The 13,186-nt window shown below is 42.2% G+C and overlaps 1 protein-coding gene across 5 annotated transcripts in view; it reads right to left on the minus strand.

The window, feature by feature from the left end:
* Positions 1-140: 140 nt before the first annotated feature.
* Positions 141-13,186, minus strand: part of LOC129732839 (histone-lysine N-methyltransferase, H3 lysine-79 specific) — a 143,557-nt gene continuing 130,511 nt past the window's right edge. For all 5 annotated transcript variants that reach the window (XM_055694131.1, XM_055694130.1, XM_055694135.1 and 2 more), the window contains one exon: positions 141-4,761. In XM_055694131.1, the coding sequence (XP_055550106.1) occupies positions 3,935-4,761 (827 nt within the window). In that variant the 3' untranslated portion in view covers positions 141-3,934. The remainder of the gene's footprint in view (positions 4,762-13,186) is intronic.

Below are 13,186 nucleotides of genomic sequence, written 5' to 3' on the forward strand. Positions count from 1 at the left end.
TTTTTAATTTAAATCTGAACTGGTTGTCCATGCGAGAGTCTAGCATAATTGATTCTATGGTATTCTTGCTTTTCCATGTGACAACGTAGTTTGTTTAGAGGTCAGTGATATGATGATTTATGCTATTTGCAGAAAAAATATATGCTGTGGTATGGAATTATTTTATTTCAATATTTTAGTACAGTAGTAGAATTACCGCAGATGACATCATGGCGATCATTGAATGGGACTATTCGCGCTGTTTTCAAATTTGAAACATTTGTTTTAGTTCGCAGGCCTCCTAGTGTTGCTAAATTTTCAACAAACCCGATCCATCATCTGTCAGTGTGATTTCATCTAAAGAGTTGCTACTATATACAAATAAAACAAAGTATTACAAACAATATAGCTAATACCGTTAGAATTATTTATAAATAAATAAACAATATCACTATCACTATCTTAACTATACAATTTCATTTTACATTTATGATAAATTAAAAATTTATTTAAAGTTATTTACACAAAATTTTCGAATTTGATAATAAACAATGCGAACGTCGTGAATAACATGAAATCACGTTAATCAAAATTATTCTCGACAGAGGTTAGAATTATTAGTACTGTAGAATGGGTATATTGTTTAACTCATTTGCCAACCGATCCCATTTGTCTTTGAGTTTGTGGCAGCAATACGGTGAACTAAATATTTGTGCATTATAATTATGCGAGATAAATCGATGCACACAACAGAACGCGTCGTGTTTTTTACTGTTACTAGCAGCCCTTTATTTATTTATTTTGTATTTTTCTGTCTTTAAACCACCCGTTCTCTTTTAAATATCTCTGCGTTTGACGTACCTTTTTCGCGGAGCCGTGAATAAATTATTGGAATCAAACTATTTTTTCTACATTTGTGACACGATTCATGCGTGCCCTACTATTTTGGAACACTGTACATTTAGTGAGCGAAATAAATCTTTAAAACCGAATAATTTTTTAAGTATTCAAGTATTCACAAAGCGTCTCTTCCAGTTTGTTCAAAAATATATGAGGTGATTTGACGTATTTTGCCATTACAATTGTTATAAACTAAAACATTTTTACGGTTATTGTACATTGCTGAATGCGACCTGTCACAAGCAGCGTTTTTTATCATAATAATTATGATTAAATCGGTTACTGTCAGCTAAATTATTTTCTAGATTCCTTCACTTTTAAGTGACGCGGTATGTCGACGATTTCAATCATTCATGTGCCTGGTGACAGTTATGCATTATTTAAACGGCAGCTACATTTTCATCTATTTTCTTATTTTGTACGTTTTCGAAAAGTTGGTTTCGTACCAGTCCTTTTCAGTTGCTAGTAATTTTCGACAGTTTTCTCAAGAGTTAATATTTTTAAACAAGCTTGTAGAAATAAAATTTTTCTATAATTCCTTCATAGTTAATGGCAGTTTTCATTGTTTAAATATGTAAAATGTAGATGTAAAGTCAGAAGGACGACACACACAGGGTGATTGGAAAAGACAACTTAGATTATTTTTAACGGACTATGCACCTACTAGTGATGCGTTTTCTCTGCGTTTTGTTCGAAATAAAAATGAAAACATGAAACCATGAGATCGAACGACCAGCGAATTTATGTAGACAAGTTTCAGTTAACTCGTTTTTTTCCTATTTCTTCGATTACTCCAGTACAATCCTTTTTATGTTAGTCAGTTTCAGGCTTGTGCACATTGATTTAGAAATTTAGTACTGCTTTTGTAGTTAATAGTAGATTTTTTCAGATTCCTTCGGAGTGCAGTTGCTTGCTTTCTATATTAATAAAACATTTTTGAGAAATACTTTTATGAGTACTCTAAAGAAAACAAGAAATAATCAACATGATTACACATTCATTCGGAGATGATTTTCAGTATTACACTGTAAATCATATCCGTTGATACATTTCCCATTGATTTTTGTTTAATCGATTTATAACTTTAAAATCTAAAATACCGAAATCGATGCGATTCACTACAGTTAGGAATAGCCGACCACTATTATGAGAATCGTTCTGAATACGAGTTATTCGCGATATATCATGAATAGTTTAGAGCAAGACAACCACAAGCAGCGTTCGTTTGACGGCAATGTGAAGAATCCCACCTCATAAATCCACTTTATTTCATGTACTTAATATTAGGAATTTTGCAACTAACATCGGATCTAACTGATTACGAGCATATTTAGTATTTTCGAAATATGCTGTGGTTTTTTTTTTTCAAAAAATAAAACGCTCCAAGCATTTAAAGAGTGCATGTATACAGAGTGACGACACTGTTAGAATTGGAACAAAAATTCTATGTCAGTGTCATTCCAATCGAGTAACGAACCTATTAAACTTCGTCCAAAGAAAAGAGAAAGGATGTTCAGTGTTACCAGTGTTACCTTGGATGGCGCTACTCTCTATACAGGTACTTTAGATAAATTTTAACAATATTAATAAGTTCAACGCTTCACTGCAGACATTTTCCATGTTTCTTTAGGATTTATAATCACTAATTTTTTCATAGTTCATACTCGTGTATGTTTTTTCGTTTATTTGGGAAGGTATGTCAAAATATCTTGGGATCGCCCAACATATTTTTCTACCAGTTTGATACAGCTTCAATTTCCGATAGTTTGTTACATTTTATAAATTGCTATTTGAATGGTAACGTAGTTTGTATGACTTTCCTAAAACGCTTGTACTATGTTTAATTGAATTAATAAACATTTTATTGCTGAAGTATTCTTTTTTGTCATATTTTTTCCATGTTCAATTATGCTTGTTGTAAAATTATGAAAGTTTTGTTCTTTTTGAATAACTGTCACAAACAAATTGAAAGACACAGTGACAGACCGGAATAAATTGTTGTGGAGAGTATATAATCATATGAACAACATAACGCTTGTAACAATGAACTGCGCTACCAGTAAGTAGCCATGACAACAAACTTTCAAGCTGCTCACATAAGAATAAATGTGGACGCCTAAACATGGAAAATGGCATGCTAGTTTCTTCCGGAATAAGATCGGATTTTGCTTCTAGATGCTTATTAAACACCCTTCAAATTAATTCGTCTTATAGTAGTACCAAAGTCAGTAACATATAAATTATTTAAAACAGTATACATTCGACGCTTTGAAAAATGTAAAAATAATTGTTCTCCGTTGCTCTGTGGTTATCCCGCGTGTAGCAGAAGATCTGTTATGCTAGAAAATTTTGCAATGCAAATTGTACCCCTGAATCGCTGTGCTTTTCATTGTATAAAATGTACCAAAGTAGCGTAATGACTTTCCCTTGACTACAATAACAAGTCAAAATTTTGTTAATAGGGTTAGTAGTTACTACACTATTGACGTATTAACCACAATTTTTCTTAAAAACCAGTCTGAGAGAATAATTTTTTCACGAATTTTAGTCGAGAAAATGCTATTGCAAAATTCTAATTTTATTTACAAAATAGAAAAAAAGTTGAAGTCTCATATCTCATATATAGATCTAAGCGACAAGATTTTATTCTCGAAGATTATCGATTTGCGTTATTAAATTACAAATACTTTAATGCACCGAATTTGAAAAACAAATTTGAAAACTAGAACAAAAAAGGGTTGAAAGATTTTGTAATCGAACAAATTCCAATAGTACATTATTTCGATTATTTTGGTTTCAATTCAGTCTTACATGTAGAACTCGAAAAGTACTGGCATAAATAACTTTTCAATTTTGGGGCTCTAATTTCAACAACATTGAGCAATGACCTGCCACAACCACGGTAGAAATTTCTAATCATACTGCTACATACATTATTAAATTGAGATAGACGCAAACAATTTAAAATAAAGGCATACATATAATGCGTTCTTAAATTAAACTATATTAAAGATGGTCCATTCAATATCGTCTTGTGAGAATTCCATAGAACATATCAAGTTGGAGTATGGCCGGACCGATGTCGATGTGAACTAGATGAAGATGCATTCGAATGTTCATCATCCCAGTTCCAATCTTTGCCTTTCGGCCGAAACTTTGCTGATTTGTGTTTATGATGATGCGTTGAGATTTCTGAATTATTGGTCGTTATACTGTCTATTTTATTTGAGGACGAAAGGCCCGCACTGACATTTGAGCTTGAAGATGCAACGAATCCATCGGCATAGTCCTGATCGAGCGGTTCTGCACTACCCGTAGAACTTAAACGTCCCCCAAGGCTCTCTTCGTATTCTTCCCAATTACGTTCGCGAAATTTCTTTTTGTAATGTTTCTCTGATGATACCTTCGACTGCCGTTGATACTTCAAGGGAATTTTCAAATTATTTCCTCCGTGAAGAAGATTGTGTGCGGTTGGAGCTACTGTTGAGGATTGGTACAGCAGAGGGGGACTTGATGAAGGACTAGGTGTCCGAGGTAGACCGACATCTGACAACGGAGGGCTCTCAACTGGTTCAGCAGGTGATGATTTTATAATTGGCACAACATTTTTAGAAAGACCAATCCCAGTGTTACTGCCGGAGTTACCACTACTCGGTGGAACATCTAATTGCGATGATGAAGACGACGAAGATAAAAATGTGCGGCTGTGATCGCTTTGATTGATACCAGAATCTGGCGATGTGGTGCAACTTGTCGACAATTGCGGAGCTTCCTCGTTAGAGCGCCGAGTTTTATCCAGTTCAGTGGAGGCAAATGCTACCAATCGATCGAAACCGGAGCTGACACGGTCGTGCCAGCTAGATTCGTCATCTCCTACATCGTCTGATGAATTATGCAAGAGAAAGAGAAAATGCCATTGTAAATTTTCTAAAATACGGCATAGGTTATAATCAATGAACTTTTTTTATGAGTTGAGATGTTGTTTGTTGCGAAAAAGTTTACTTGATGTAAAAAGAACTCTGTGGAGTACCTATTCAAAAATCATTGCTGCTACCAAATGCAGTTGATATTGAAAGCGTATTATATTGCATACATGTACAACATTACTTTGCTCTAACACCGATTATTTTTATTTAGATAAAATAATTTGTCATTAATTTCACTGTTTTCACCAGTATTTTTTGAAAAGTAATAGAACTAATATACCGTGCCACAGTGAAACAGCTAAGACATACAGCAAACTTTTAACAGATGCATGCAATTGTTTTAATAATCTACTACTAATCAATTTTTATTAGACCATACAAATTTGCTACATATTTACTAAGTCATCATTTTCATGCCTGAACTTATATTTCTACAAAAGGTGCGCGTATGCAAAAAGCATTTGGTTATTAATATTTTATATGAAACCTTTCAAAATCGGTAAGATAAACTTGAACTTTGAACTTGAATCCGTTCACCAAAACGCAAAAATGTTACAAATTATGTTTTTCTGTTCGTATGTTATGTTTACATATACTGACCATCACGAAAAACAAGCCAGTCGTCGTATGTTCGAGCCTCGGCTCGGAAGAGACTGTTGATATCAGTAGTAGCACTAGCGTCGCAATTGTCCTGTACACTAAACAGATGGAAGTCAGTGTATAATAAACAGAAGGTCAAGTTCCGAATCGGAATATAGCACCCAAGGCTTTGGCTATGAGTATAGAACACTGCTTCACACTCAAAGCAGCTTAAATATAATGTCGAATTCGTTTTTGAAGCGGAACTACACCAAAGCTACACCCCACGTGCTATAACTTTCAAATGAGCCGTTGCGGAACAGAGTGGTCTATGTGCCATCGAGCAAATTGTTCAGAAGAAGCAAAAATCTCTGAATAAAATTCTGTTCAACGGATTCTTTCAAACAAATTGTTCTAATATAAAGGTTATGAAGTGGTTTAACATTGGGATACATAAAGTTAACAGTTTCTTTGCGAAATCGGTGATTTTATCTCACCAATCTACCCACTCTGAATTCATATATATATATATATATATATATATATATATATATATATATATATATATATATATATATATATATATATATATATATATATATATATATATATATATATATATATATATATATATATATATATATATATATATATATATATATATATATATATATATATATTCTTGTTGGTAATACTCGAACAGAAAGAAAAAGACCGGTTTGTAAATGACAGATTTATTTAATCTGTATCTTGGAGCGGTTGAAAATGAACTAACTAGTCCTGGATGAAAATATCAGTTTTTATACCCTTCCAGGATGTTTATATGTTACCAAAGTAACGACGCTTATGTACTACAGTAGAAGCCGCCAGCCCGGTTGTTATCTATTAGATATCCTTGACAACTCCGATCCTGGCTTTGGTAAAACAACGGGTTGCTGTTTTCACACCCCCTCTCAATCCGACATGCCTAGGTTTGACGTTAGTAACTTGAAACGGGTGCCTTCCAGCGGTTTCGTAAATAGATCCGCCAGTTGGTCATGGGTTCCGATTGGCTCGATATGCAGGGTTCCACTTGCCACTAGATCCCGGATGAAGTGATGTTTCACGTCGATGTGCTTCGTCCTCTTACTCTCCAGGTTCTTGGCCATGCAAACGCATCCATGATTGTCCTCATATATTGTCACAGGTTTTGCAGTCATATGAAGATCTTCCAGGACCCCGCTGATCCACACAGCCTCGGTTGCTGCAGCGCTGAGAGCGACGTATTCGGCTTCGCTCGACGAAAGCGACACGGTGGACTGCTTTTTGCTACTCCAGGATACGGTACATCCATACACCGTAAAGATAAAGCCGCTCACCGACTTTCGGTCCTGAAGGTCGGTTGCCCAATCGGCATCAGCATAACCGACGAGGGTTTTTGCTTCGCTGTTCTTTCGATAAACGAGACTTAAGGATTTGGTCCCGTTCAGGTATCGTACCACTCGCTTCAACGCATTCCAGTGTACGGTTGAAGGCTGCTGCTGGAATCGACCAAGATACCCCACAGGGTAACAGATATCCGGCCTGACACAGAGCATGATATACATCAGGCTGCCCAGTAGCTCTCGGAACGGTTCACCAGCATTAGGTCCTCCAGTTGGCAGTTGAATACCTTTTTCCATCGGAGTTTTAGTCGGATTGCATTCAGTCATGCCAAAACTATCAAGAACCTTCATGATGCTGGCTGCTTGCGATAGTTTCAAATACCCCTTAGTAGGGTTGTAGTCGATGCGCATTCCAAGAAAATGCCGCAGTTCGCCACAATCCGTCATGGCAAATACGGATGACAGCTTCTTTTTCAGTTGGATGATGGAAGCCAATTTTCGTCCCGCAATCAGAAGATCATCAACGTACAGGATAATAAACAGCTCGTCCTTGTCACGGTATCTGACATACAAGCAGTAGTCTCGCTTCGACCGGACAAATCCCATCTTTTCAATTTCAGCGGTGAACTTCTGATTCCAGCATCGCGGTGATTGCTTCAGTCCGTAAAGCGACTTTTGCAGTAGGCACGCCATTCCCGATGCAGATTTCACTCCGTCTGGAACACAGATGTAGATTTTCTCCTTCAGCTCGCCATGAAGGAAAGCTGTCTTCACATCCATCTGGTGGAAGAGGAAGCCTTCGTGTACGCCTATTGCGAGAATGATTCTGATTGTCGCGAGCTTTGCCACCGGAGCGTACGTTTCATCGTAGTCCAGTCCTGGTTTCTGAAGAAAACCTTTCGCAACGAGTCGGGCCTTGTAGCGCACTGCCCGTCCTTGCTCGTCCTCCTTCACTCGGAAAACCCACTTGGTCTGTAACGGTTTGGCATTTGAGGGGCATGGTACCAGCTTCCACACTTGGTTGCGTACCATTGCATCCAGCTCATCCTGAATGGCTTTCAGCCACTCGTCGCGATCCTCACGGGTAAGCACATCTTGGAAGGTTTGAGGAACGTCCGGAAACCTGCGCTCCCGTTCACTGCGCCTCGACAACTTGCCATTAGCATTGTGTCTTTCTGATGGTGAAGAGAGCGCGTCGGGCTGTCCAGTTTGCTGTTTGGCTGGTTCGTTCTCTTCAGGATCCTCGGCTGATTCTTCACCTGAGCCATCATCTTCGTTTTCTGATTGTTCGGTTTCAGGAATTTCTGATTCAACATCCCCCTCTTGCTCGTACGACGGCAACACCAGTAACGGTTTCTCCTCTTTTTTAGGCTCAGAGGCATACGGAAAACATTTTTCGTCGAAACGAACGTCACGAGCAATAATTATCTTTCTACTTTGACGATTCCAAAGGCGGTAACCATTTGGAGCATATCCAATCATGATTGCTTCTTGGCTTTTGGCGTCTAATTTCTTCCGGAGTTGCTCGGGGACCCATGCATATCCCTTGCATCCGAAAATCCGAAGCTTTGATAGATCCGGCTTGGATCCTGTCCAACACTCGGCCGGTGTAGTACCTTCCATTACTGCTGCTGTCGGGCTACGGTTGATCAAATAAACTGCTGCTAGAGCTGCTTCACTCCACATTTGCTTTGGCATTGACGAATCAATTAGCATGGTTCTTACTTTTTCCACAAGCGTCCTGTTGAATCGCTCAGCAACGCCATTTTGTTGAGGCGTGTATGCGACGGTAGCTTCAACCTGGATACCCTTTGCCTTGTAAAACTTCTTCTGCGCTGTCGAACAGTATTCTCGCCCTTGGTCTACCGTCAAATTTGAGATTTGCAAACCGAATTGCGCAGTCACCAGCGCTTCGTACTCCAGAAACTTCTCGAAGACCTCCGACTTCCTCTTCAGAAGGTAAATCATGGCGAAATGTGTCTTGTCATCGATGAATGACACGAAATACTTGGAACCATTCCAGGCTGGAGGATCGATTGGACCGCAAACATCGGAATGAATCCGCTCGAGGGGTCGCTTTGCTCTTGTCCTTGTTCCATCGAAAGTGTCCCGACATTGCTTGCCCTGGGCACAGGCGTCGCAGAATCGATCCAGTCCCGGCTTGAAATTCACACCGGTTACCATTTCATTCAGCACGAGCTTGGCCATTCCACCTTGACCGAGATGTCCCAGGCGGCGATGCCACAATTCGTTTTGGTCTACTTGGCAAACATTTGCAGTGGATCTAATCACCTTGATGTCAAGCTCGTAGAGGTTACCTTTCATCGGCGCCGTTGCTATGACAACGCCGTTTTTCTTCAGAACCGCCTTCTTCTGCAAGAACAGCACCTCCACACCACCAGCCGCCAATTTCTTCACCGATAGCAGGTTGTCACGAAGATCTGGTACAAACAGCACTCTTCGTACGTTAAGAAGCACGCCCTGGTTGCTGTATCCATTAATCTCGCCTTCTTGCCTTGCCACAAGATTTTGGCCATCCTTTGCCACGTTAATCACAACCGGGGGGTACAGATTGTCAACCGAGTCGAAAAACGTCTTGACATTCACCAAATGGTCCGTAGCTCCGGAATCCAATTTAAAATTGATCGTTTCACCATTTGATTTCGCCGCACTTGCCCGATTCACCATGAAACTAACCGCATTTTGCCCTGTAGTAACATGCGCTTCCTTCTGCTTGCAATCTCTCTGCATGTGGCCCGGTTTCCCGCATTTGTGGCATTTCCCATTGAATTTTCCACTTTTGCCACCACGCTTGCGTTGCTGCTTGCCTGTAAACGCTGCTGGTTTTTCACTCGTTGGATCGCTTGTTCGATCAGCACGTTTCTGCTCTTCCGCCAAAAGCCTCTGCTTGACCACGTCCAGAGTAAGTTCGTCCTCCTTCATGTTTTCCAGCGCTGTCACTAATGTATCGTACGAATCCGGTAAGCTCAAGAAGAGCTGGGACACGAGATCTCCAGTCACCAGCGTTGCACCGGCCGTTCTCAGTTGCCGGACCAAATCATCGAACGCTAGAAGGTGGGATCGCATCGATGTCCCTTCCGTCATTCGCAAACGTCCGAGCTGTTTTCTCAGTAGAGTTTGGCTGGCCACCGACTTCTTGGCGAAAACTTCGTTAAGGCTCGTCCACATTTCCTTGGCGGTAGTCTTGTCCCGGACAACCTCCAGAACATCATCAGCCAGGAACCCGACGATCAAGCTCTTTGCCTTGCGGTCCACTTCCAGAAAAATCTTTCTCTCCGCTTCCGCCGCTGGAACGTCTTCCGTCAGCACCTGCAGTACGGCCGCCGCATTCAGGTACATTTTGACGCGAAAACTCCAATTCTCAAATCCAGGTCCACCGGAATATTGGGGAATTCCGTGCGCAGCTTCTTTCGGGGTGCCCATAACCTCTTGTTGGTAATACTCGAACAGAAAGAAAAAGACCGGTTTGTAAATGACAGATTTATTTAATCTGTATCTTGGAGCGGTTGAAAATGAACTAACTAGTCCTGGATGAAAATATCAGTTTTTATACCCTTCCAGGATGTTTATATGTTACCAAAGTAACGACGCTTATGTACTACAGTAGAAGCCGCCAGCCCGGTTGTTATCTATTAGATATCCTTGACAACTCCGATCCTGGCTTTGGTAAAACAACGGGTTGCTGTTTCCACATATATATATATATATATATATATATATATATATATATATATATATATATATATATATATATATATATATATATATATATATATATATATATATATATATATATATATATATATATATATATATATATATATATATATATATATATATATATATATATATATATATATATATATATATATATATACAAAAACGCAAAAACGCAGTCCCGGACCATCAGCGAGAGCTAGCCTAGGTTGTGGTGAGACTCACGCATTGGGCCGCCGAATTCTCACAAAAGCCACATTATCCGGAAGCAGCTCTGACGGAGCGAATAGTGCCGCTTCCACCACCCAAATGCACTAATTCGCCCATTGGGATTGATGCCAGTAAGTTCCCAATTACGGTAACTGGTCGCAAAGCCATATGATAAGAGTCGGATTTCGTTTTCGTACCACGATTCTGGGCTGGCACTTGCGCCGAGCTCCCTTAGTAAGGTCCTGTGACAACGGCTTAAAACGGCGAGACAACAACCGGTGCAGGGGTCTCCGTCCCTTAAAACCTGGCAGGCCTTCCAGTACGTTCCAAATTCATTGCCCGGTGGGAACCGGGCAGGAGTGGGATCAGATGTCCTTTCCTGACTTGCGCCGGTCGGGGGTGTCATAGTTGCTCATAAGGCGCTATGGCAGCCGCCCCTAGCCATGGCCTCACTGCTTCGGCATAGACTACCATGGGACCAGATAGGCGACCACTCCAGTATGGATAAGGATAGCGACTGGAAGGGGGACCCACTTAACAAAAATGAACGGTAATAATGAAGATCAACAATTGGGCGCAGATGGGTTGAAAAACCCGTTTGCACGAGGAGGCATCCAGAGGTCTCCGCCGAGAAAGGCGGAGATGGATGCAGTATAGGACGCCTGCGAAGACGGCAAAGGCAGTACGCCTACCGGATCGACGCAAGACATCGCAGTGGCTGGTCCACTGTTGATAAAGGCGGTCGGAAGACAGCGAGACACGCTACCGAAGGTAGTAGCGCTGTCGGAGCAGCTCGATGCCATAATCGAGTTTGCGAAAAGTCGCACCAACACGACGAAGTACCTGAAGCAGGCTCTCTACATGCTTCGGTCCTCCTTCGATGCTGCGAAGAAGGAGCACGCCGAGCTCAAGGCAAGAGCGGTGGCTGCAGAGAAGAATGCAACGGAGGTGACCGGAAGGGCGACGAAGTCGGTCCAAACGGACACCTGCATGTTTGCAGCGGTTTGCGCCTCCGGGTCAGCCGCAAAAAGAGCAAGGCAGTCTCCGGGGGAAGCCCCCGAGAACAGCAAGAAACGGTTGGTTGTGCTAAGCCCGCGAGATAGCACACCAACGGCCTCCAAGTCCGCCGAAAAGTCTGCCGAAGTGGCAGCTACGGGAAGCCCTTGGGTTACCGTGGGAGGAAGGAAGCGCCAAAAAGACAGCAAGCGCAACGACGAGAAGACGACAAATCGTCCAAAAATAGGAAAGAAGGCGCGAAGCAGGGGCGACGCCCTCATACTTAAGACGGAGGGGTCCAAGTACTCCGAAGTCTTGAAGAAAATGAGAGGCGAAACCCAGCTCAAGGATCTGGGAGCGGATGTGCGGACCATCCGTCGTTCTCGCACCGGCGAGATGATCCTTGAGCTCCGTAAGGATGCTAAAAACAAGGGCGCTGCCTACAAGACGGTAGCCGAGCAGGTCCTTGGGAAAGATGTGCAAATTCGGGCACTCACCTCAGAGGTGACTCTCCAGCTCAAAAACCTGGATGAAATCACCGAGAGGTGCGATATTGCACAGGCCCTCAAGGAGAAGTGCGGAGTGGAAGTAGCCACTGAGGTAATTCGCCTCCGAAAGGGTCCAGCGGGGACCCAGGTGGCCACTTTCCGGCTTGCATCGGCCGATGCAACTCTGGCCCTGAAGACAGCCAAACTTAAGGTTGGCTGGTCAGTATGTCCCCTGAGCATACTCCAGCAGCCGGACGTTTGCTTCAGGTGTTTCGAGGGAGGACACAAGTCCTGGACCTGCAAGGGGCCCGATAGGAGCCAGTTATGTAGGCGTTGTGGTGGTGCTGGTCATAAAGCTAAAGACTGCGGGGAGCCTCCCAAGTGCTTGGTATGTACTGGAAAACGGGACGCCAAGCACTTTATGGGAGGCCCACGGTGCCCAGCCGGTAAGGCGGCCACGAAACCACGGGCGTGAGGGTGACACAATTGAACCTGAACCATTGCTATGCGGCACAGCAGCTGCTATACCAAGCAGCGTCTGAGTCGCGGTCGGACATCGCAATCGTATCGGACCCCTACTGCATTCCTCCCGGAAACGGTAATTGGGTTGCAGATAAGTCCAGTACGGCGGCCATATGCACGACCAGCAAGTTCCCGGTTCAGGAGGTTGTGTCAACCTCAAATGAAGGATACGCGGTTGCCAAGGTGGACGGAGTGTTCTACTGCAGTTGTTATGCTCCGCCGCGTTGGTCTATCGAAAGGTTCACCCAGATGGTCGATTTGTTATCTATGGAGCTGACGGGACTAACACCCTTAGTAGTGGCGGGCGACTTCAACGCTTGGGCTGTTGAGTGGGGAAGCCGCCGCACGAACCGGAGGGGTCAGATCTTGTTGGAAGCTTTGGCAAAGCTCAACCTAGATCTGGCCAACGTTGGAACCAAGTGTACATTCAGCAGAAATGGTGCGGAGTCGATCATCGACGTGACGTTCTCCAGCCCAGGACTGA

The sequence above is a fragment of the Wyeomyia smithii genome, chromosome 3 (assembly GCF_029784165.1).
Source record: "Wyeomyia smithii strain HCP4-BCI-WySm-NY-G18 chromosome 3, ASM2978416v1, whole genome shotgun sequence".
Lineage (NCBI taxonomy): Eukaryota > Metazoa > Arthropoda > Insecta > Diptera > Culicidae > Wyeomyia > Wyeomyia smithii.